At 41.7% G+C, this 21,937-nt stretch overlaps 1 protein-coding gene across 3 annotated transcripts in view; it reads right to left on the reverse strand.

Annotated features, from left to right (window-relative positions):
• Nucleotides 1-10,443: 10,443 nt before the first annotated feature.
• The window catches only part of acsl3a (acyl-CoA synthetase long chain family member 3a), a 110,365-nt gene continuing 98,871 nt past the window's right edge, over nucleotides 10,444-21,937 (reverse strand). For 2 of the 3 annotated variants that reach the window (XM_034167824.1, XM_034167823.1), the window contains 3 exons: nucleotides 21,648-21,762; nucleotides 11,739-11,896; nucleotides 10,444-11,562 (listed from right to left, as the gene is read on the reverse strand). In XM_034167824.1, coding sequence (XP_034023715.1) covers nucleotides 11,405-11,562; nucleotides 11,739-11,896; nucleotides 21,648-21,762 — 431 coding nt within the window. In that variant the 3' untranslated portion in view covers nucleotides 10,444-11,404. The remainder of the gene's footprint in view (nucleotides 11,563-11,738; nucleotides 11,897-21,647; nucleotides 21,763-21,937) is intronic. The other variant, XM_034167822.1, reaches the window with a different exon arrangement.

Raw genomic sequence — 21,937 nt, forward strand, 5'->3', positions numbered from 1 at the left:
GAGTCACGTGACCCCCACTACTATGGTTGAAGTTGCACTGTAAGATCATTGCCCTGCCTGCTCAAAACTGCTGATTTAAAAAATAAAATAAATAATTGTAAAACCCATTTGGCAACTGGTAACTGCAATCAAATTTAGTACAGTTAACAAAATGGAACGATCGCTAATTATTTCATGTAAAATGCACAGTTACAAGGTGCACTGCAGTCTGATGCAGTTACACAGGTAAACATAACCCATACTGTTTTCTAGGGTCCAGCTCCACCTGATCCCTAATTGGAGTAAACGGGTATAGAAAATGGATGAATGCATGGATGCTGTTTTATATTTGTTGTTTGATTCCAGCACACAGAAAACCACAGGGGCTGACTCAGTTAAAAAAAAAAAAAAAAAAAAAAAAACAGAGAGAGAAAATAACATTTAATGAACTCCCAGATTAAGACTCCGTGCTATCAGACACTTTGAGTTAAAAAACAAACAAAAAGCCCACAGATAAATGAAATCTGATTTTTTTGAAAATGTGTATCAGAAACTGCAGCACAGTTAGGAGAGAAGGATTTTAACAAAATGATTAAAAATATTTCTGACATTACTATGATCATTTAACTGGATTTAACACACTCACTCATCGTCAACCGCTTACTCCAATTAAGGATCATGAGGGGCAGCTGGAGCCTATCCCAGCAGTCATAGGATGTGAGGCAGGGTACACCCTGGACAGGATACCAGCCTGTAGCAGGGCAGATCTAACACTAACTTTATTTTGCACAATAATATTAATAATAATAAGAAGAAGAAATGAAGAAATAATAACAAATCACCCACCATTCACTTCTTAAATAACACAATTGGATTGTTCTTTGACCATGACCACGGGTGAGGAAAGGAGCATAAACTGACTGGTAAATCGAGACTCTGAGCTTCTGGCTCAGCTCCTTCTTCACCACGACAATCTTGTACATTTATTCATTAATTAATTTTCTGTCTCTTATCCCAGTCTGGGTCACAGTGGCAGTAGATCAAGTGGCTCATCCCACACTTCCCTATCTGCAGCCAAGTTGTCTAACTCTTCCTGGGGGATTCCGATGTGTTCCCAGGCCAGCTGGGAAATATAATCCGTCCAGCCCATCCTGGGTTTTCCCCAGAGTCTCCTCCAAGTTTGATCTGCCTGGAAGATCTCCCTTGGGAGATGACCAGGGCGCATCCTCACCAGATGCTCAAACCACCTCAGCTGGGTCCTTTCAGTGAAATCTGGTATAGCGTCCAGAAAACCCGGTAAAGTGGCAGAAAATGAGTGAATGAATGCATTGCATTTTAATTTTAGTCTTTCATTTTAACCTATCATCAGAGTGACCGGAAGGGAGCTTTTTGTGATGTGTGAGTTTGTAAGAGCAAGTTTGAAACCAATCTGAAAGCATTTGTCTGTGATGTTCCTTTGCACAATTACATTTTAAAATCTGTACTATGTTGAAGTGCTCTTTGTAGTGGTGAAAGTACACTTTCAAAACATCAAAGTAACACTGTAATTGTCACAAATTTAACACTATTAAAAGCTTTTTTTTTTTTAAGAATTGGTGAAAATTGTATACACTCATGAATAGTGGCAAATTCTGACACTATGTGAGTTGAATTAACAGGATTTTGCTCAGACATGCACAAGTGAAAACTTGATCCTTAGCAGTTCCTACATACTTTCCTCTGGGGTGTCTGTGGAGTTTCTCCGTTATCCAGGTCATGATTTCCAGGAAATCATGACTTCATGACTTTCTTTGCTAACAAAATTTTGACTATTAGAGAAAAAATTACTCATAACCATCCCAAAGATGTATCGTTATCTTTGGCTGCTTTCAGTGATGCCGGTATTTGGTTAGACTCTTTCTCTCCGATTGTTCTGTCTGAGTTATTTTCATTAGTTACTTCATCCAAACCATCAACATGCTTATTAGACCCCATTCCTGCCAGGCTGCTCAAGGAAGTCCTACCATTATTTAATGCTTGAATCTTAAATATGATCAATCTATCTTTGTTAGTTGGTTATGTACCACAGGCCTTTAAGGTGGCAGTAATTAAACCATTACTTAAAAAGCCATCACTTGACCCAGCTATCTTAGCTAATTATAGGCCAATCTCCAACCTTCCTTTTCTCTCAAAGATTCTTGAGAGGGTAGCTGTAAAACAGCTAACTGATCACCTGCAGAGGAATGGTCTATTTGAAGAGTTTCAGTCAGGTTTTAGAATTCATCATAGTACAGAAACAGCATTAGTGAAGGTTACAAATGACAAATTCTTCACAGACTAAAGTTAATTATGGAGTTCCACAAGGTTCTGTGCTAGGACCAATTTTATTCACTTTATACATGCTTCCCTTGGGCAGTATTATTAGACGGTATTGCTTAAATTTTCATTGTTACGCAGATGATACCCAGCTTTATCTATCCATGAAGCCAGAGGATACGCACCAATTAGCTAAACTGCAGGATTGTCTTACAGACATAAAGACATGGATGACCTCTAATTTCCTGCTTTTAAACTCAGATAAAACTGAAGTTATTGTACTTGGCCCCACAAATCTTAGAAGCATGGTGTCTAACCAGATCGTTACTCTGGATGGCATTTCCCTGATCTCTAGTAATACTGTGAGAAATCTTGGAGTTATTTTTGATCAGGATATGTCATTCAAAGCGCATATTAAACAAATATGTAGGACTGCCTTTTTGCATTTACGCAATATCTCTAAAATCAGAAAGGTCTTGTCTCAGAGTGATGCTGAAAAACTAATTCATGCATTTATTTCCTCTAGGCTGGACTATTGGAATTCATTATTATCAGGTTGTCCTAAAAGTTCCCTAAAAAGCCTTCAGTTGGTTCAGAATGCTGCAGCTAGAGTACTGACGGGGACTAGCAGGAGAGAGCATATCTCACCCGTGTTGGCCTCCCTTCATTGGCTTCCTGTTAATGCTAGAATAGAATTTAAAATTCTTCTTCTTACTTATAAGGTTTTGAATAATCAGGTCCCATCTTATCTTAGGGACCTCGTAGTACCATATTACCCCATTAGAGCGCTTCGCTCTCAGACTGCGGGCTTACTTGTAGTTCCTAGGGTTTGTAAGAGTAGAATGGGAGGCAGAGCCTTCAGCTTTCAGGCTCCTCTCCTGTGGAACCAGCTCCCAATTCAGATCAGGGAGACAGATACCCTCTCTACTTTTAAGATTAGGCTTAAAACTTTCCTTTTCGCTAAGGCTTATAGTTAGGGCTGGATCGGGTGACCCTGGACCATCCCTTGGTTATGTTGCTTTAGACGTAGACTGTGTTTCATAATTATTGTCTGGCCTTGCCTTGCAATGTGGAGCGCCTTGGGGCAACTGTTTGTTGTGATTTGGCGCTATACAAGAAAAAAGTTGATTGATTGAGTTGAAATGTTCCTGGATGAAGAGTGAAACGTCTTCAAATAACTTAAGAAGTCCAGTTGATCAACCTACTGGTATTTCCCCTGGAACTATGGAAACCAAATTACAGCTCAAGATTCTGCTGCTTTATCTGGATCTTCTGGCTTCTCTTCCAGGCCAGACTCGACTTTTTTCACCAGGGATTTTTTTTTTCTCCTTTTTGAAAACTGATTCTTTAGCTTTTCAATAATGCCTGTGGGCATGAAGACAGCAAGAGCTACGGCACTGTGACATGTAACCCCACTGACCTTCACCTTCACCTAAATGATTGACCTCTAGCTGTCAATTCTGTAATCAAAGTGTGTACGGTGAAAATCAAATTCCTTGACACTGATTTTTTGCCTAAATAAATTCTTCCAGGGTGGTTTTGGGGTTAACATTCACTGAAGAACCAAGTTTGACAGAAATCAGAAAAAGGACCTGGGAGAAGGCCAACAAACAGGCAGACATGACCTATGACCCTGACAACCTTGATCCCAATAGCTGATTGACCTTTGGCAAATTTGATCTTGCCTCTGCAATTTCAGAACCCACCTACAAATATGTGCCAAGTTTTGTGGGCATCTGTGAGTGTGCGTGTGTGCATAAATATTTTGATCTTTGACCTCAGTGACCTTGAGTTTTAGCAAAACAAACCTTTTAAGGTCTCAACTTTCATCCAAGTTTGGTGGAAATCAGGGCAAGGAGGTGGGAGGAGTTTGGGAACAGATAAATATTTCTTGGTGTGTAGTATGACGTAGCACAGTGGGTGATTTTACTTATTAACATTTCTTTGAGTAGATAGAATGAGTTCCTCAGTGAAATCAGCTCATGGAGTCAGTGGTTGTGAAGAAAACCTGTACCCTCCTGGCCCTTGGTGGAATGTCTTTGGACACCACCGAATAGCAGATTCAATAGGAATCTTACTTTTAGCAGTTTTTTTTTAATTATTTTTTTGGTGTAGGGAAGGTTAAGCAACAGACTCAAAGATGTGTTTTTTCAGCTGTTGGGTTGACAGCCAACGGAACTTTCCCTCAGATTGCAGAAAACAAAGACAATTTAGATGTGACAGCTGGTTTGTTGTTTTGAACTTTTTTCACATGATGTCTTCATGGTTTTAAAGTGCATTTTCACATACACTGAAGAAAAAAAAAAAAAACTTTGAAAACACATGAGAACTCAATGGGGTGGGGGTGGGGGGTTGTCATGTTGGATATCTTTCCAGATTTCGACTGGGTAATGTGTTAGGAAGGAAAAGATGCCACATCATTTGATGGAAAAGAAAATTGTCAACCTACAGAGGGCTGAATTCAGACACCCCGAAAATCAAAGTGAAAAAATGATGTGGTAAGCTTGTCCATTTCGCCAAACATTAATTGCAGCAACTCAGAATGGTAGTCTGCAGGTTGTGTGGCCCATATGTGCTTGTATGCATGCCTAACAACATTGGGGCATGCTCCTAATGAGACGATGGATGGTGTCCTGGGGGCCTCCTCCCAGATCTGGCCCACTTAGCTCCTGGACAGCCTGAGGTGTAACCTGGCGGCATCACAACATAATGTCCCAGAGGTGTCTTATTGGATTAAGGTCAGGTGAGCATGGGGGACATTTAATGACATCAATTCCTTCATCCTCCAGGAACTGCCTGAATACTCGTCACGTGAGGCCGGGCATTGTCGTGCACCAGAAAGAACCCAGGACCCACTGCACAAGAGTAGGGTCTGACAGTAGGTCCAAGGATTTCATCCTGATATCTAATAACAATCAGGGTGCCGTTGTCTAGTGTGTAGAGGTCTGTGCGTCCTTCCAGTGATATGCCTCCTCAGCCTCAGACCATCACTGACACACCACCAAACTGGTCATGCTGAATGATGTTGCAGGCAGCATAACGTTCTCCACAGCATCTCCAGACACTTTCGCATCTGTCACATTGTGCTCAGGTTGAACCTGGTCTCATCTGTGAAGAGCACAGGGCACCAGTGGCTGACCTGCCAATTCTGGTGTTGCAAATGTCAATAGAGATCCACTGTGTTAGCCAGTGAGCACAGGGCCCACAACAGGAGGACGGGCCCTCAGGCCACCCTCATGAAGTCTGTTTCTGATTGTTTGGTCAGAGACATTCACACCAGCGGCCTGCCGGAGGGCATTTTGTAGGGCTCTGGCTGTGCTCATCATGTTCCTTCTTGCACAAAGGAGCAGATAGCGGTCCTGCTGATGGGTTAAGGACCTTCTATGGTCCTGTCCAGGTCTCCTAGAGTGAATGCCTGTCTCCTGGAATTTCCTCCATGCTCTTGAGAGACTGTGCTGAGACACTGCAAACCTTATGGCAATAGCACATATTGATGTGCCCTCCTGGAGGAGTTGGACTACCTGTGGAACCTCTGTAAGGTCCAAGGACTGCAGAATGCTACCAGCAGTGACACTGATCCCAGGCAAATGCAAAACTAGTGAAAAACAGCCAGAAAAGATGTGGAAAAAAATGTCAGTGTCCTCCACCTGTAAAACCATTCCCGTTGTGGGTGTTGTCTCATTGTTGCCCCTCTAATGCACCTGTTAATTTCATTAATACCAAAGCAGCTGAAACTGTTAAACAACCCCCTCTGCTATTTAATCCCAGAAGCTGAACTGACTTGGTGGTATAGTCTGAAAAGTATTCCTCAATTTTTTAGCAGTAAATTGACTCCAAACAATAAATTACACCTGTTTAGATAACAGTTGCTTTTATTTTTATTGAAGATTCTTCCAAGGAAAACGACAAATAATCAAATTCTTATCCAGTGCATTTGGAAAGTATTCACAGCGCTTCACTTTTCACATTTTAAGTTACAGCCTTATTCTAAAATGGATGAAATTAATATCCCCCCTCCAAATTCTACACACAATACCCCATAATGACAAAGTGAAGAAAGTGAGTTTAAAATTTTTACTAATCAAAAAAAAAAAAAAAAAACAACACAAAAACAAGAAATCACGTGTACATAAGTATTCACAGTCTTTGTCATGAAGCTCAAAATTGAGCTCAGGTGCATCCTGTTTCCACTGATTATCCTTGAGATGTTTCTACAGCTTAAATGGAGTCCACCTGGGGTAAATTCAGTTGACTGGACATGATTTAGAAAGACACATACCTGTCTACATATAAGGTCCCTCAGCTGACAGTGCATGTCAGAGCACAAACCAAGCATGAAGTCAAAGGAATTGTCTGTAGACCTCTGAGACAGGATTGTCTTGAGGCACAAATTTGAGGAAGGGTACAGAAACATTTCTGTTGCTTTGAAGGTCCCAATGAGCACAGTGGCTTCCATCACCCCCACCTGTCTAAACTCAGTGATAGGAAGATAAGGGCCTTAGTCACTTTTAGATGGTCACTCTGTCAGAGCTCCATCATTGAAGAGAGGAGAACCTTCCAGAAGGACAACCATCTCTGCAGCAATCCACCAATCAGGCATGTGTGGAAGAGTGACCAGACGGAAGCCACTCCCTAGTATAAGGCACATGGCAGCCCACCTGGAGTTTACCAAAAGGCACCTGAAGGACTCTCAGTCCATGAGGAACAGAATTTTCTGATCTGCTGAGACAAAGATTGAACTCTTTGGTGTGGATGGCAGGCGTCATGTTTGTAAGAAACCAGGCACCAAACAAGATATCAAAGGACTGGCTTCAGGACAACTCTGTGAATGTGCTTGACTGGCCCAGCCAGAGCCCAGACCTGAATTTGATTGAACATCCAGCCTGATGGAGCTTGAGAGGTACTACAAAGAGGAATGAGCAAAACTGCCCAAAGATAGGTGCACCAAGCTTGTGGCATCATATTCAAGAAGACTTGAGGCTGTAATTGCTGCCAAAGGTGCATCAACAAAGTACTGAGCAAAGGGTGTGAATTACTTATGTGTGATTTCTTATATTTTTATTTTTAATAAATTTGCAAAAATTTCAGAAGAAAACTTTTTGTGTCATTATGGGGTGTTGTGAGTAGAATTTTGGGGGAATAAAATTAATTTACTCAGCTGTAACATAAGAAAATGTGGAAAAAGTGAAGCTCTGTGAATACTTTCCAGAGACACAATATGTATTACAAAGCCGGCTTTTTACCCAGGGAAGGCATTATATGTGATAATCAAGAGTTAAAATAGTGTTGAAACATTTATTTACACAAATGGAAATGCAAGCAATCAGGAATTTCAAAGGAATGAATAAAAATAACAAGAACGGCAATACGTGTCACACTGAGGAGTTTAGTTTGTGCTTCATCTTCAAAATACAGTCACACAGACGACACCAAGATGGCTGATAAATTCTGTGAAATAACTGTTCCTCATACAAACAGAAGCCGTTCCATCACACTGTACTGAAATAGTTTTATTTATTTCCTTTCTGTAACCAACTGCCTTATTTGGACACATATGAAAGGTTTCATATTGCACTATAATCTATCAAATACAACAATGATTACATAATCATTTCATCTGTAACACAAGCTAGCAAATTAAGATTTGTTTTTCACACTGCGATCTGTACAGCACATGGAAAAATACACTAAGAAAATCAGACAACCTAAACAATGGGGTGTTTGTTTCAATCTTTTTTCCTCATTTTTCCATGAGAAGCCCAACAGCATCATTGATGATAATGAATTGATAATGTATGACCTCAGAATTTAAAAAACCTTCTTTAATTTGCACTTGTGAATTATTTATTTTTGTGGTGTCAGATGTGCAGATCTGAGAGACACCCTGCAAGCGAAAGGCCTGACTGTGGGGTGGGAAGCAAAATAAATCACTTGCAGCTCTGTGAGTGATTTATTTAGGAAACTGAGCTAACGCTGCCCTGACTTGCAGAACAAAAAATTATTATTAAACTCATGTAACACATTGTCACAGTGAATTACTATTAAAACCCATGAAGGGGTTGGATTGTGTAAAATCATTTATATATTTTTCTAGAGTTAAATGTGATTGGAGCTTCATTTTAAACTGCTTTAAACATTTCACAGTTGTGGGACAGTGCATCCAGAAATTTTTCACAGTGCTTCACTTTTTCCACATTTTATGTTACAGCCTTATTCCAAAATGGATGAAATTCATTTTTTTTCCTCAAAAATTCTACACACAATACCCCATAATTGCAATGTGAAAGATGTTTTTTGAGGTTTTTTGCAAATTTATTAAAAATAATTAAAAAGAAAAACTAAGAAATCACATGTACATAAGTATTCACAGCCTTCGCCATGAAGCTCAAAATTGAGCTCAGGTGCATCCGGTTTCCACTGATCATTCTTGAGATGTTTCCACAGCTTAATTGGAGTCCACCTGGGGTAAATTCAGTTGACTGGACATGATTTGGTCTACATATAAGGTCCCACAGTTGACAGTGCACGTCAGAGCAAAAACCAAACATGAAGTCAAAGGAATTGTCTGTAGACCTCCAAGACAGGATTGTCTCGAGGCACAAAAGAAATGTTTTGGCTGCTTTGAAGGTTCCAATGAGCACAGGGGCCTCCATCATCCATAAATGGAAGAAGATCCACAGATTCACTCTGCAGATCTACCAGGTCTCTTCCTGGTTGTCCATCTAAATTGAGTGATCGGGGGAGAAGGGCCTCAGTCAGGGAGGTGACCAAGAACCCAGTGGTCACTATCAGAACTCCAGCATTCCTCTATAGAAAGAGAAGAACCTTCCAGAAGGACAACCGTCTCTGCAGCAATCCACCTATCAGGCCTGTATGGTAGAGTTCCCAGACGGAAGCCACTCCTTAGTAAAAGGCAGATGACAGCCCGCCTAGAGTTTGCCAAAAGGCACCTGAAGGACTCAGACCATGAGAAACAAAATTCTCTCGTCTGAGGAGACTAAGATTGAACTCTTTGGGGTGAATGTCAGGCGTCATGTTTGGAGGAAACCAAGCACCATCCCTACAGTGAAGCATGGTGGTGGCAGCATCATGTTGTGGGGATGTTTTTCGTGGCATGAACTGCGAGATTAGTCGGGATTGAGGGAAAGATGAATGTAGCAATGTACAGAGACAACCTGGATGAAAACCTACTCCAGAGTGCTCTTGACCTCAGACTGGGGTGACTGTTCATCTTTCAACAGGACAATGATCCTAAACACACAGCCAAGATATCAAAGCAGTGGCTTCAGGACAACTCTGTGAATGTTCTTGAGTGGCCCAGCAAGAGCCCAGACCTGAATTCGATTGAACATCTCTGGTGAGATCTGAAAATGGCTGTGCACCGACTCTCCTCATCCAACCTGATGGAGCCTGAGAGGTGCTACAAAGAGGAATGGGCAAAACTGCCCAAAGATAGGTGCACCAAGCTTGTGGCATCATATTCAAGAAGACTTGAGGCTGTATTTGCTGCCAAAGGCACATCAACAAAGAACAGAGCAAAGGCTGTGAATACTTATGTACATGCAGTGAGGAGCACCATTCTGCTAATCCGCTAACCACTAACTAGCGAAGCTAATTTTTTCTTTAGTGGATTAGCTTTTCAGCTAACTTTGAAAAACCATCAGTAGACCAGTTAGCTTCCACTAAATTTAGTTCTGCTAACTGTCAGTCCTCTAACTTTTTTTTTAGTAAAGTGAGTAAAGTTTAACAGTCAAAAACATTTGTAAACCCTAAAATCATACGTTAGTCCCTGACTGTATGGAGATAAACTGTGACTTCTAGTACTGTGATTTACTGCTTTTGATAAAGATAATGACAGTGTTTGTTTTTATTATTTATTTATTTTTCATGCTTTCATTTTGTGTTTATGATCCTGGGAATTTGTGGGTTATGTGACTTGTCCTTTGAATTTACCCAGAAGCCCCTGCAGCGCTCAAACTCAAAACTGGCTTATCAGTAGCCGAGAGTGTAATCAGATGTGAGAATTTTTTTTTAGCGGGTTATCAGTTTAGCATGAAAAAAGTTAACATTTCAGTTAGCGGATTGATGGTTATTGAAGCTAACTTTTCGGTTAGCTGTGCCCACCACTGTGCACATGTGATTTTTTTTATTTTTAATAAATTTACAATAATAATAATAAAAAAAATTCATGTTGTCATTATGGGGTGTTGTAAGTAGAATTGTGATGAAAAAAGAATAATTTACTCCATTTTGAAATAAGGCTGTAAAATAAAACGTGGAAAAAGTTTTGGAGGTTTTTACAGAAAGTTTTTACCATCAGACATCTTGAGAAAAAAATCAACAGGTATGTGGTGATTCGTGAGTTGTCTCTGTTGAAAGCAGGGCACAGGCAACAGTTTCACAGGGCAAGACTCACATGCACACGTGGACATCTCATGTACTAAATATGTTCACAATGCCAGAGTGAGAATGTAAGCGGGAAGAAGAGCTCAGAGCACAGAGGGAGTGTTCTTTCATTCTCTGCAGAGGATGCCCCTGAACAATTAAATCCTGACATAGAAAAGTACTGTTTGTTGCTCTGTGTAAAATCCGAGTTACTGCACTTTTAAAGACACTTAGTGGTTTGTATTAGCTTGCCAAAAATTTGAACAATATGACCCCTTTAAGTCAAAGACTAGTCGAGGATGAAGCGACTCTCATGCATAAACAGTGAAGCCCCAAACCCGTCACATACAGGTCACCACAAAGAATCGGCCAATCTGCATTCTGTCTCATAACTTAAAACAAAACTAATAAATAAAAGTCCATGTGAAATGGTCATACAGTTAAAGATGAAGGCAGCAGTAGAAAAGGATGTTCTTTGATATTAATATACCCAAATGGCAACTTCAGTAAGACTTTGCACCTTGGAAAAGGTTGTGCGTAATCAAAGAAAAATTGCAAATCAGCTTTTATTGCCTGGAGTCTGTTTTTTAAAAACAAATTACCATTAACATCCTTTACGTTATGATTTAGATCACAGTTCTTTTTGACTGGGCAGAAGGTAGAAGAGGTGTGAACGGTGGCACAGCCTCTGTCAAATATTTATCTGTGCTTTAATAAAGAATGATGCTGTGCTGCTGCTGAGGGGCTATTTGCCCCCATACATCCTCTCAATCTCTTTCTGGTAATGTGTTTTCAGCTCCTTGCGTTTGAGCTTGAATGAGTTAGTTACTAATCCTGTCTCAGGGGTCCATGGTTCTGGGATCAGACGGATCTTGCGAGGGATCTCAAATCGCTCAAGATGAGCTGCAAGGGAAGAAGACAAACACACAAACAAATGGAGATGATATATAGTGCTGTTGAGTGCCTCAAACTGCTTCAAACCAACTACCAACAAAGGTTTTGCTCAACACAACAAATTCCCAAAAGGTCAAAGTCGATCACAATCACAGGAAACATCATCATCTTTGATCTTTTCGTACCTACTAGAGCAGCCTCAGTGATGACCTGGATGACCAGCTCCTCCAAGGCCATGTTGTTGCACAGTTCCTCCCATGAGCCCCAGAAGTGATGCTGATTAGCCAGCGCTACCAGCTGCTTTTGATCGGGCACGACAAAGCCAATCACATAAGTCTCATCACTGTAGCATAGGACAGGAAGAAATAGGAATGAGGAAACCTGCCATTATTCAGTTAATGCGTTAAAACACTGATTTATACAGACAAATTACATTTCCATTGTGACAAGATTGCAATTTAATACTAGAATGGGCACTCAAAGTACAAAACCAACACCTTCAATGTTTGACAGAGTCATGCAAATTAATTATTTGTGATTCAGTGATTCTATAATATACGGTTCTAATTTGACCACTTTATCTCTGACTAACACAAAACCTTTCCACCATTTGTAATCCATATTTGCTCCAAATTGCTTAAATTAAACAGTTACGACCTTGAGTTTGACATTTCAACATCACTCAGTGTTAAAGGTTAAGGGACCAAATGAAAGCTGATGTGTACAAAAGTTCATATTTTTGTTTTTAACACTATAGGGCCTTTCAAATTTTCCAAAACTGAGGAAAAGTTAGTTTCTAACAAAATGCAACCATTAAAATGTAGGTTCATTTTTGTAACATGTTGCAAAATTATAGCTCATTTTAATGAAGAGAACATACTTATCTGGAGGGAAATTCTGTAGTGAATATGGTCTTCATCGCTATCATGCAGACTAACTACAGGAGGAAGCACGTGTGCGCATGTGTGAGGTTTTAAGATTACCTGTGGCTCATCTTAGGTTAACATTCATAAGTTGCTCATAGCATCTGATATGAATTTCTCCCCCTCAGGGGTTGAAATTCTAAATTGTTTCCAGACAGCATGAATTTTGATCATATTGGCAATACTTTAGAGGCAAAATCAGCCACAGCTGCTGCTGCAGAAGGATATGGTTTCATACCAAGAAAGAGCACTACAGATGCCATGTTAGCCCTGAGAGAACTGACGGAGAAGTACAGAGAAGGCCAGAAGGGGTGACGTTGTGTGGTTGTGGATTTAGAGAAAGCTTATTACAGGGTGCCAAGAGAAGAGTTGTGGTATTGTATGAGGATGACTGTAGTAACAGAGAAGTGTGTGAGGATAGTGCAGGACATGTACAACCCCAATTCCAATGAAGTTGGGACGTTGTGTAAAATGTAAATAAAAACAGAATGCAATGATTTGCAAATCCTCTTCAACTCATATTAAATTGAATACACCACAAAGACAAGATATTTAATGTTCAAACTGGTAAACTTTATTGTTTTGTGCAAATATTTGCTCATTTTGAAATGGATGCCTGCAACACATTTCACAAAAGTTGGGACAGTGGTATGTTTACCACTGTGTTACATCACCTTTCCTTCTAACAGTGTTTGGGAACTGAAGATACTCATGATTGGGTATAAAAGGAGCATCCCAAAAGGCTCAGCCGTTCACAAGCAAAGATGGGGCGAGGATCACCACTTTGTGAACAACTGCATGAGAAAATAGTCCAACAGTTTAAGAACAATGTTTCTCAACGTTCAATTGCAAGGAATTTAGGGATTCCATCAGCTACAGTCCATAATATAATCAGAAAATTCGGAGAATCTGGAGAATTTTCTACATGTAAGCGGCAAGGCCGAAAACCAACACTGAATGCCCTTGACCTTCGATCCCTCAGGTGGCACTGCATTAAAAACCGACATCATTGTGTAAAGGATCTTACCGCCTGGGCTCAGGAACACTTCAGAAAACCATTGTCAGTTAACACAGTTCATCGCTACATCTACAAGTGCAAGTTAAAACTCTATCATGCAAAGCGAAAGCCATACATCAACAACATCCAGAAACACCGCCGCCTTCTCTGCGCCCAAGCTCATTTGAAATGGACAGACGCAAAGTGGGAAAGTGTGCTGTGGTCTGATGACTCCACATTTCAAATTGTTTTTGGAAATCATGGACTAAGGGCCCTGTCCCACTGACGTTTAGGAGGATTTGTGTATGGATTGCGCACAAAATTGGCCCATATTCGCCAAACATCCGCAATATCCGTGTAACATGCCTGTATGAGTCGGCCGTCATCCGAACACACCCGTGATCATCCGCAGAGGCACGCATGTCCGCAGCCAGGATTTTTGAGTAGCTCAAAAATCTGGATGCAGATAACATCCACCTTACATACTCCATACATACTCAATTCATACACAATACATACTCACTCTATGCGCTGTATATGTGCCGTTACCCGCTGATATCCGCAACTGACGGGGATTTGCGGCTTGGCAGTGGACTGGGACAGTGTATAAAACAGATATAGTGCGTGCCCGTCATGTCCACATCACAAACTAAAATAAGTTGTAGCGAATGCATACAGATTGGCCACAAATAAAGCGTTTTTACTACATCTGCTTTGCAGACAATCTGTGAATGCATAACAAACACATCACGTAAAAAAAAGTATTATATGTGGCAGAAAGTGACATACCCGCCAGTCAGTGCCAGTCCAGCTGTGTAAATCCACAAAGACGTAATAGCTGCTGCAATCCAGGACTTTTATTTAACACCAACAAAAGGAAGAGTTGCTGTTTAGCCACAACTCATGCTGAAGTCTGTTTTCTGTGACACTCTAAAAAAAACAAAAAAAAAAAAACACAGTCTCACACCCTGAGCGGCTTCCCCCCTCCCGCTCCCCAAACTCATGAACAGTTAACACTCATGACAACACTCTGTGATCAACTTGTTCAAGTCCAGCACTTGCTCCAGAGCCTGTATTGTTGGTGTGAATAGTGATGCCGAAAGGCCCGAGTGAGCTTATTTTATGACCGCAATGCAGATGCCATGCACGCGCAACACGTGGGCGATGCATTCGTAATACTGCAGTGATAATCTCAATGTGTCGGATCAGTTTCCTCACTACATGCATTATATAACCGTGATTGTTCATCATATATTCGCTATATATTATTAATATATCCGTAAGTCATACTGGGACATTTGTTATTTTTGGCCATTTTTGTTGCGGACGACAATGAACGCCCGCAATTTGTATACTCAATTCATGCACAATTAATCCTCTCCCCAGTGGGACGGGGCCCTTACATATTTGTGATGGCACCATCAATGCTGAAAGGTACATCCAAGTTTTAGAGCAACACAGGCTTGTTTTTGTGCAAATATTTGCACAAAAACAAAGTTTATCAGTTTGAACATTAAATATCTTGTCTTTGTGGTGTATTCAATTGAATATAGGTTGAAGAGGATTGGCAAATCATTGTATTATGTTTTTATTTACATTTTACACAATGTCTCAACTTCATTGAAACTGGGGTTGTACAAGAAGTGTGACAGCGGTGAGATGCATAGTAGAAAAGACAGATTCATTCAAGGTGGAGATGGGATTACACCAAGGATCAGCTCTGAGTCCTTTCTTGTTGGCAAAGTGATGGACAGGTTGAGGAACAAGATCAGACAGGAGTCTCCGTGGACTATTATGTTTACAGATGACACTGTGATCTGTAGTGAGTAGAGAGCAGTTTGAGTCTAGCTTGATTCGGCTTGATTCGTCCTTCGTCTTCTCTTGCCGGGGCAGGGTTTTTCTTTGTGGAGAAAAAAGACAAGTCACTTCGTCCCTGTATAGATTACCGGGGCCTGAATAACGTCAAAGTTAGGGATGGGTATCGAGAACCGGTTCCTTTCAGGTATCGTTAAGAAATGATTCGATCCACCAACATCAATAACCTTTTTACTTTTACTTTACTTTCTCTTATCGGTCCTTCAGAGTGGCCGTTGGTTTTGGGGGTGTTTGTCAGGAAAATTATAATTTCTCTACATTGATTACAGACCCTGCAGAGGGTCTGTAATCAACTTTTCTGCAGCGCGGCTTTGCTTTGAACCTTGAACCAATCGAAGCAGTGATTCGCAGATCGAAGCAGTGCTTCGATCACTGCTTCGTTGATTACTTTTTTTCTTTCGCTTTCCCCCGCTAAAACCCTAAAGAGCATATGGCTGTGAGTATTATTTACCTTTTTATGTTAAACCGACCTGTTATGGTCTTCTGAAACAGTTGATAGATGTATTTTCTAACTTAAAAACAGGACCGATGCTAACATGTTAGCATGTCTATGGCATTTTCAATGTTAGTTAGCATTACGCAGTTGCAGCTGTGACAGCTGCAACTGCGTTTGTTGTCGTAAAAGAGTCAAATGTATTACAAAATGTAATATTTTTTAAATTTATTTTTGTTTATATATTAATAATAACAGCAAGCACAACAATATTAGTAATAATAACTAATCGAATGATTATATACAATTTTAGAGGAAGAGACAAAAAGAGCCTGAATAAAAACACAACAGAAAATATAAAACCAACTAACAATGAACATACATAAATACATACATACATACATGCATACATAAATAACTTTGTCTTATCTTATCGTCCAGGGTCTAAGAATGGCAAACCCGACGCGCTGTCACATCTACGAGAGTCCTCCATCTCCACTCACCGTCCTGAACCGATTCTGCCGGAGTCCTGTTTTGTGTCCGCTCTCACTTGGGATATCAAATCCAAAATCAGGTCGGTGGTAAGCAATACTCCCATTCCTCCAGAGTGTCCTTGTGACAAATTATATTTTCCGGACTCGCTTAGGGGGAAGGTCATCAGGTGGGCTCATGACAGCCGTTTTTCATGTCATCCAAGTGCTCAAAGAACCTTATCCATGCTCAGTCAGAGGTTTTGGTGGCCCAAAATGGTAGCAGATGTAAAGGAATATGCAAATGATTCTACTATCTGTGCCATGCATAAGACATCTATACGCCGACCTGTGGGAGCATTATTGCCTTTACCAGTTCCTGTTCGACCTTGGACCCACATCTCCGTGGATTTTGTAACAGGATTGCCACACTCTAGGGGCCAAACGGTGATTATGACTGTGGTTGACTGATGATCTAAGATGGTCCATTTTGTGCCTTTACCCAAACTTCCGTCTGCAAAAGAAACGGCTGAAGCACTATTATTACATGCTTTCAAATTGCATGGTTTACCGCAGGGCATTGTCTCTGACTGGGGTCCGCAGTTTATTTTGCAATTCTGGAGGGAATTCTGCCGCTTACTCGGGGTCACATTGAGTCTCACTTCTGGTTATCATCCTCAAGCTAACAGAGGGCCAGAACGTCTGAATCAAGAATTAGAAAAAGGTTTACGCATCCTATCCTCTCAATTTCCTGCCTCCTGGTCCACCCAGTTACCTTGGGTAGAACTAGCCCAAAACTGCCTGCCTACCTCTTCTTCTGGTTTTTCGCCCGTCCATGTTGTCTTTGGTCACCAACCCTCTTTGTTCTCCACCACAGATCTGCACTCTCCTGTACCTTCAGCTCTGGGGCTCATCATGTGGTGCCGACGGACCTGGGAGCGGGCCCGGAAGGCCCTACTACGAACATTCAAGTGCTATAAAGAAGCAGCAGATCGCAAACCGTCGGTGGCACCATCTTACGTGCCGGGACAACAAGTTTAGCTTTCCACTCGTCATCTGCCGCTTCATGGAGTGCCACAAAAGATGGCTCCCAGGTATGTTGGTCCATTCCCTGTATCTAAGATCATTAACCCTGTCTCTGTTCGTCTCCGTCTTCCAAGGTCCATGAGAGTCCATCCTACATTCCATGTCAGTCATCTGAAACCATTCTGTATCAGTCCTTTGTGCCCTCCTGCCGGTCACCGCCATCCTGTCGGTCCCCCGCCGACCGCCCGGTTCATGGATGGGGGGTCTGTCTTCTCTGTGCAGCGCCTCCTGGCTTCCCGGCGGCATGGGCGTGGCTTCCAGTACTTGGTGGACTGAGAGGGTTATGGCCCAGAGGAGCGGTCTTGGATTCCCTCCCGGTTTATTCTGGATCCCGGTCTGGTTCGTGAGTTCCATGCTTCTCATCCTTCTGCTCCTGGGCCGTCGGGGGTCACCCCTTGGGGGGGGAGGGGGGGGTACTGTCAGGTTCCTGGGTTTGTGGGTTGTGTTTGTGTTCTGTCTCTGGCTCTGTCTCTGTTCTATCTTTCTGCTTGGGTTTTCTCTGTCCTGTTGTTTCTTGCCTTTGTCTCTGGGCTCTTGGTGGTGGGTGTTTCTCTCTGTCTGGCCACACCCCGGTTCTGGGAGCTTCTCCACACACCTGTTCCTGATTTGCAGTTAATCACATGGGTGCTTTATAAGTCTCACAGTTTGCCTTTGTCCTTCGCCAGATTGATGTGCCTAGTGCCTCTTTCCAGCCTTGTTAGTGAATTTTTGCCTTGCTCTGATTGCCTTTTTGTGTGTTTTGAGTACCTGCTTATGTACTAGGACTGAAACGATTATTCGAGTTATTCGAGTAACTCAATTACAAAAAATGCTCGAGGCAAATTGTTTGCCTCAAAGCTTTGTTTAATTCATGTCGCGAGCTCCCATATTATTGTTTCCCCCGGACTGTAATAATTGACGGACAAGACTTCATGCAGCGCAATCTAGTTCTCTGGCAATGGCGAAAACGAAGATACCGGTGTGCGTAAAAGGCAGAAAATGCCTAAAGTTTGGGATCATTTTACACTTCGTAAGGCGGACAATATAGTGCAATGTATACACTGTAAAGCAGACCTGGCCTACCATTACAGTACTTCGTCAATGCTGCAACACCTCAACCGAAAGCATCCTCACGTGAACTACTGCACTTCTCCAAGCGGACTCGGAGCCTCTAAAAGGTAACGTATTTTACGATTGTTAACTTTAACTGATATGAACACTACCGCTTGTTAGAATTTCAGTAATTATGTGTAGCTTGTGTGTTATGTGTCGATAGTGATGAGACATAGGCTAATAAGTAGGCTAACGAGAGCAAATGCACCAAAATCATGAAATCAGTTCATCTCTCCCTTCCTCTCTTTCTCACTCACTCACTCACACACAATAAATAATAGATGACACGATGGACAAATTCATTAACATATATTTACTTTTGGACCACTTTAGCATTTGTTAGCCTGCAAATTAATGTCCCCCCCACAGCACATCACAGCGACCCATGGACAGCTTTGTCCACACAGGTCCCTCATGTACTGTCGAGGAGGCCGTGGTTTTGACCAACAGCATTTTAAATATGCTCATCACAGACATGCGCCCAGTGTCCATGGCAGAAGACACAGGATTTAAGAATATGATCAAAACATTCAATTCCAAATACACCATTCACTCAAGAACATACTTCACAAATATGATGGAGCAAAAATACTCAGAAATAACTGAAAAATTACAAAGTGTTCTTAAGGACATAGCGTCTGTTGCACTAACAACTAACATTTGGACGAGTGTGGCTACAGAGGCTTATCTGGGGGTCACATGTCATTTCTTGGGAGATGATTGGGAAATGAAGTCCCTCTCCCTTACTACAATGCCTCTAGAGGAGAGGCATACAGCCACAAACATTGCAGATTGGCTGGAGGAGGCTGCTACCAAATTTCACATTCCTTTTGAGAAGGTGAAGGCAGTTGTCCATGACAATGGGGCAATTGTAGTGGCAGCTACCAGAATTCTCAAAGAGAGACATGGATGGGCCTCTGTCAGATGTGCAGGACACACACTGAATTTAGTTGTGCAGAATACACTAAACAATAACAAAAACACTGCAAGTTGTGTTGCCTCTGCAAGATGCCTGGTGGAACACTTTAAAAAGAGTGAACTGGCCTGCACAAAACTTAAAAAAAAAGCAGCAGCAAATGGGAGTGCACAGCACATGTTGGTCCAGGATGTCAGTACCCGGTGGAACAGTACACTTCATATGCTGTCCAGGCTCCTTGAGCAGAGGTGGCCAGTGACTGCTGCGCTCTCCGACCCTGCAGTCAACCCCCGGGGGAAAACATCACTATTTGGATCTGAAGCCTGAACAGTGGATACTGACTGAAGAGCTGGCTCAGGTTCTTGAACCTTTCGAGGGGGCTACAGTGTTCCTTAGCGGGGAGCAATATGCGACCCTGTCTGCGCTTCCTCAGCTGGTACAAACACTGAAGACATTCACCATGAATTCAGCTTTTGAAACTGCACCAGTAAAGACATTTCAGGGTCTTGCAGCTCAACAGATCACTGACAGGTGGGAAGACCTGTTTGTATTTAAACATGAGGACCCTAACACTGCCCTACTTGCTGCTGCCATGGACCCCCGCTTCAGAAAACTTAAGTTCTTGTCTTCTGAGGAATCATTGAAGGTCCAAAGCACAATTCAAACAATGGCACTAACTGTCAAAAGACAAGAGTCCAATGTGCAGGGAAATGAATCCACCACCAACATAGAAGAAGACTCCAGCGCTACTCAAGCCCGAGGATCAGCTCACAATGTTCTTGGATCTTCATCAGACTCCAGTAGCAATGAAGAAGAGGATAATGATGAGAATCAAAATCAAGAGATCCAGAGGGAAGTCTTACGATATTTTGGTGAACATCCTCTCTCCAAAAAAGAGGATTCACTGTCATGGAGTAGAGGAAATGCAGTAAGATACCCAACCCTGGCTAAGCTGGCAAAGTCTTTTCTCAGTATTCCAGTCACCTCAACACCCTCAGAGCGCTTGTTCTCAACTGCTGCTGGGAACACTGCCTCAAAGCGTAGGGCTAGCCTCACCTTTGACCACGTCAATATGCTGACCTTTTTGCATTGTAACCATCATTTGCTCATTTAAAGGGATGTATATGCATTGCTAAGACAAGCACTCACCTTCTTGAACAAAGATGAACATTATACTCTACTTACCTCATCTGGATTCAGTTGGAAACTGAACTGTACTGTTTAAGTTGAATTATAGTGATATTTGAGTTATTTACTTACTTTTGCATTTTTGTACCTTTTATACTTTTTGTTGTTTATTCTCAGGTGGGGATGCACCCCCTTTTTCTTTTTTTTTTTTTTTTTTAAAAAGGATACACCTTATTTGTCCTTTTATTTCAATTTTTTTGTCATATACATCACAAATGTTTCACAAAGTTTGCATAAATGGGCTTAGTTCTGGAGCCAATAAGCCAAAGATTAAGCTTTGATCTAGTGTTGAGTTTAAATAAAAACCTTTTTTGGAGAGGAATAAAAGCCAACTGCTTGTTCATTTTTAGAGGCCTTGCAGGACGCCACACAGCTGTGTAGCTGCGTCCTGCAAGAGTGAAGGGGAAAGTCTACAAGACGGCTAACAATAAGACAGGAGGAAGAGTTGGAAATGTTGCGATTCTCCTTGGGAGTGCCGAGGATGGACAGGATTAGGAATGAACATATCACGGAGACAGCTCAGGTGGGGCAGTTTGGAGACAAAGTCAGACATGCAAGACTGAGATAGTTTGGACATATGCAGACCCAGGGTATATAAGGAGAAGGATACTGAGGATGGAGCCACCTGGCAGGAGGAGAAGCAGGAGGTCAAAGAGCAGGTTTATGGATGTGCTGAGGGAGGACTTGCAGGTGGTTGGTGTGACAGAGGGAGATACAGAGGACAGGGTGAGATAGAAATGATTGATCTGCTGTGGTGACCTCTATGGGAGTAGCCGAAAGAAAAAGAAGAAGGAAGGAAAAGAAGAAGAATCCATTATGTAAGGAATTAAATTAGAGTGATGCCAAAGAAAACTCTTTTTATGACTTAAATCTTAAAAAAACAATGGCACTATACATTTAATATTAATCATAAATGCATGTTTCACCAATTTCTTCAAACACTCATTCTAAATATCCTCTATATACTGTATAAGTACTGGTCAAGAGTGTTGACCTTGGCCTGTGACCTTGAATTTGAATATTTTTTCCTTCTCAAATCACTTGGTTCACTTGCAATCATTCCACCAAACTGGGTCTCTCTCTTTCTCTCTCTCACACACACATACACACACACCTGCTGGCATAGACACAGATGTTGTCAATCAGAGGGCAGTTCTTCAGCATGGCTTCCACCTTTCCCAGGGAGACATACTCGCCTGCCTGCAGCTTCACCAAGTCTTTCTTCCGATCTGGACACAGAGGACACACAGCAGTTTCCAACACCGTGTGAACTTCCCCGTGCACATCTGTATGAGTGTGGACGTATGCGCATATCATAAGAAAGAAGGGAGGATGCTGGAGCAAAGATTTTCCAATGAACTGTAATTATCTGACTATTTTTGTTATGTAGATAAAAGCGATGCG

The sequence above is a fragment of the Thalassophryne amazonica genome, chromosome 4 (assembly GCF_902500255.1).
Source record: "Thalassophryne amazonica chromosome 4, fThaAma1.1, whole genome shotgun sequence".
NCBI classification, from domain to species: Eukaryota; Metazoa; Chordata; class Actinopteri; order Batrachoidiformes; family Batrachoididae; genus Thalassophryne; species Thalassophryne amazonica.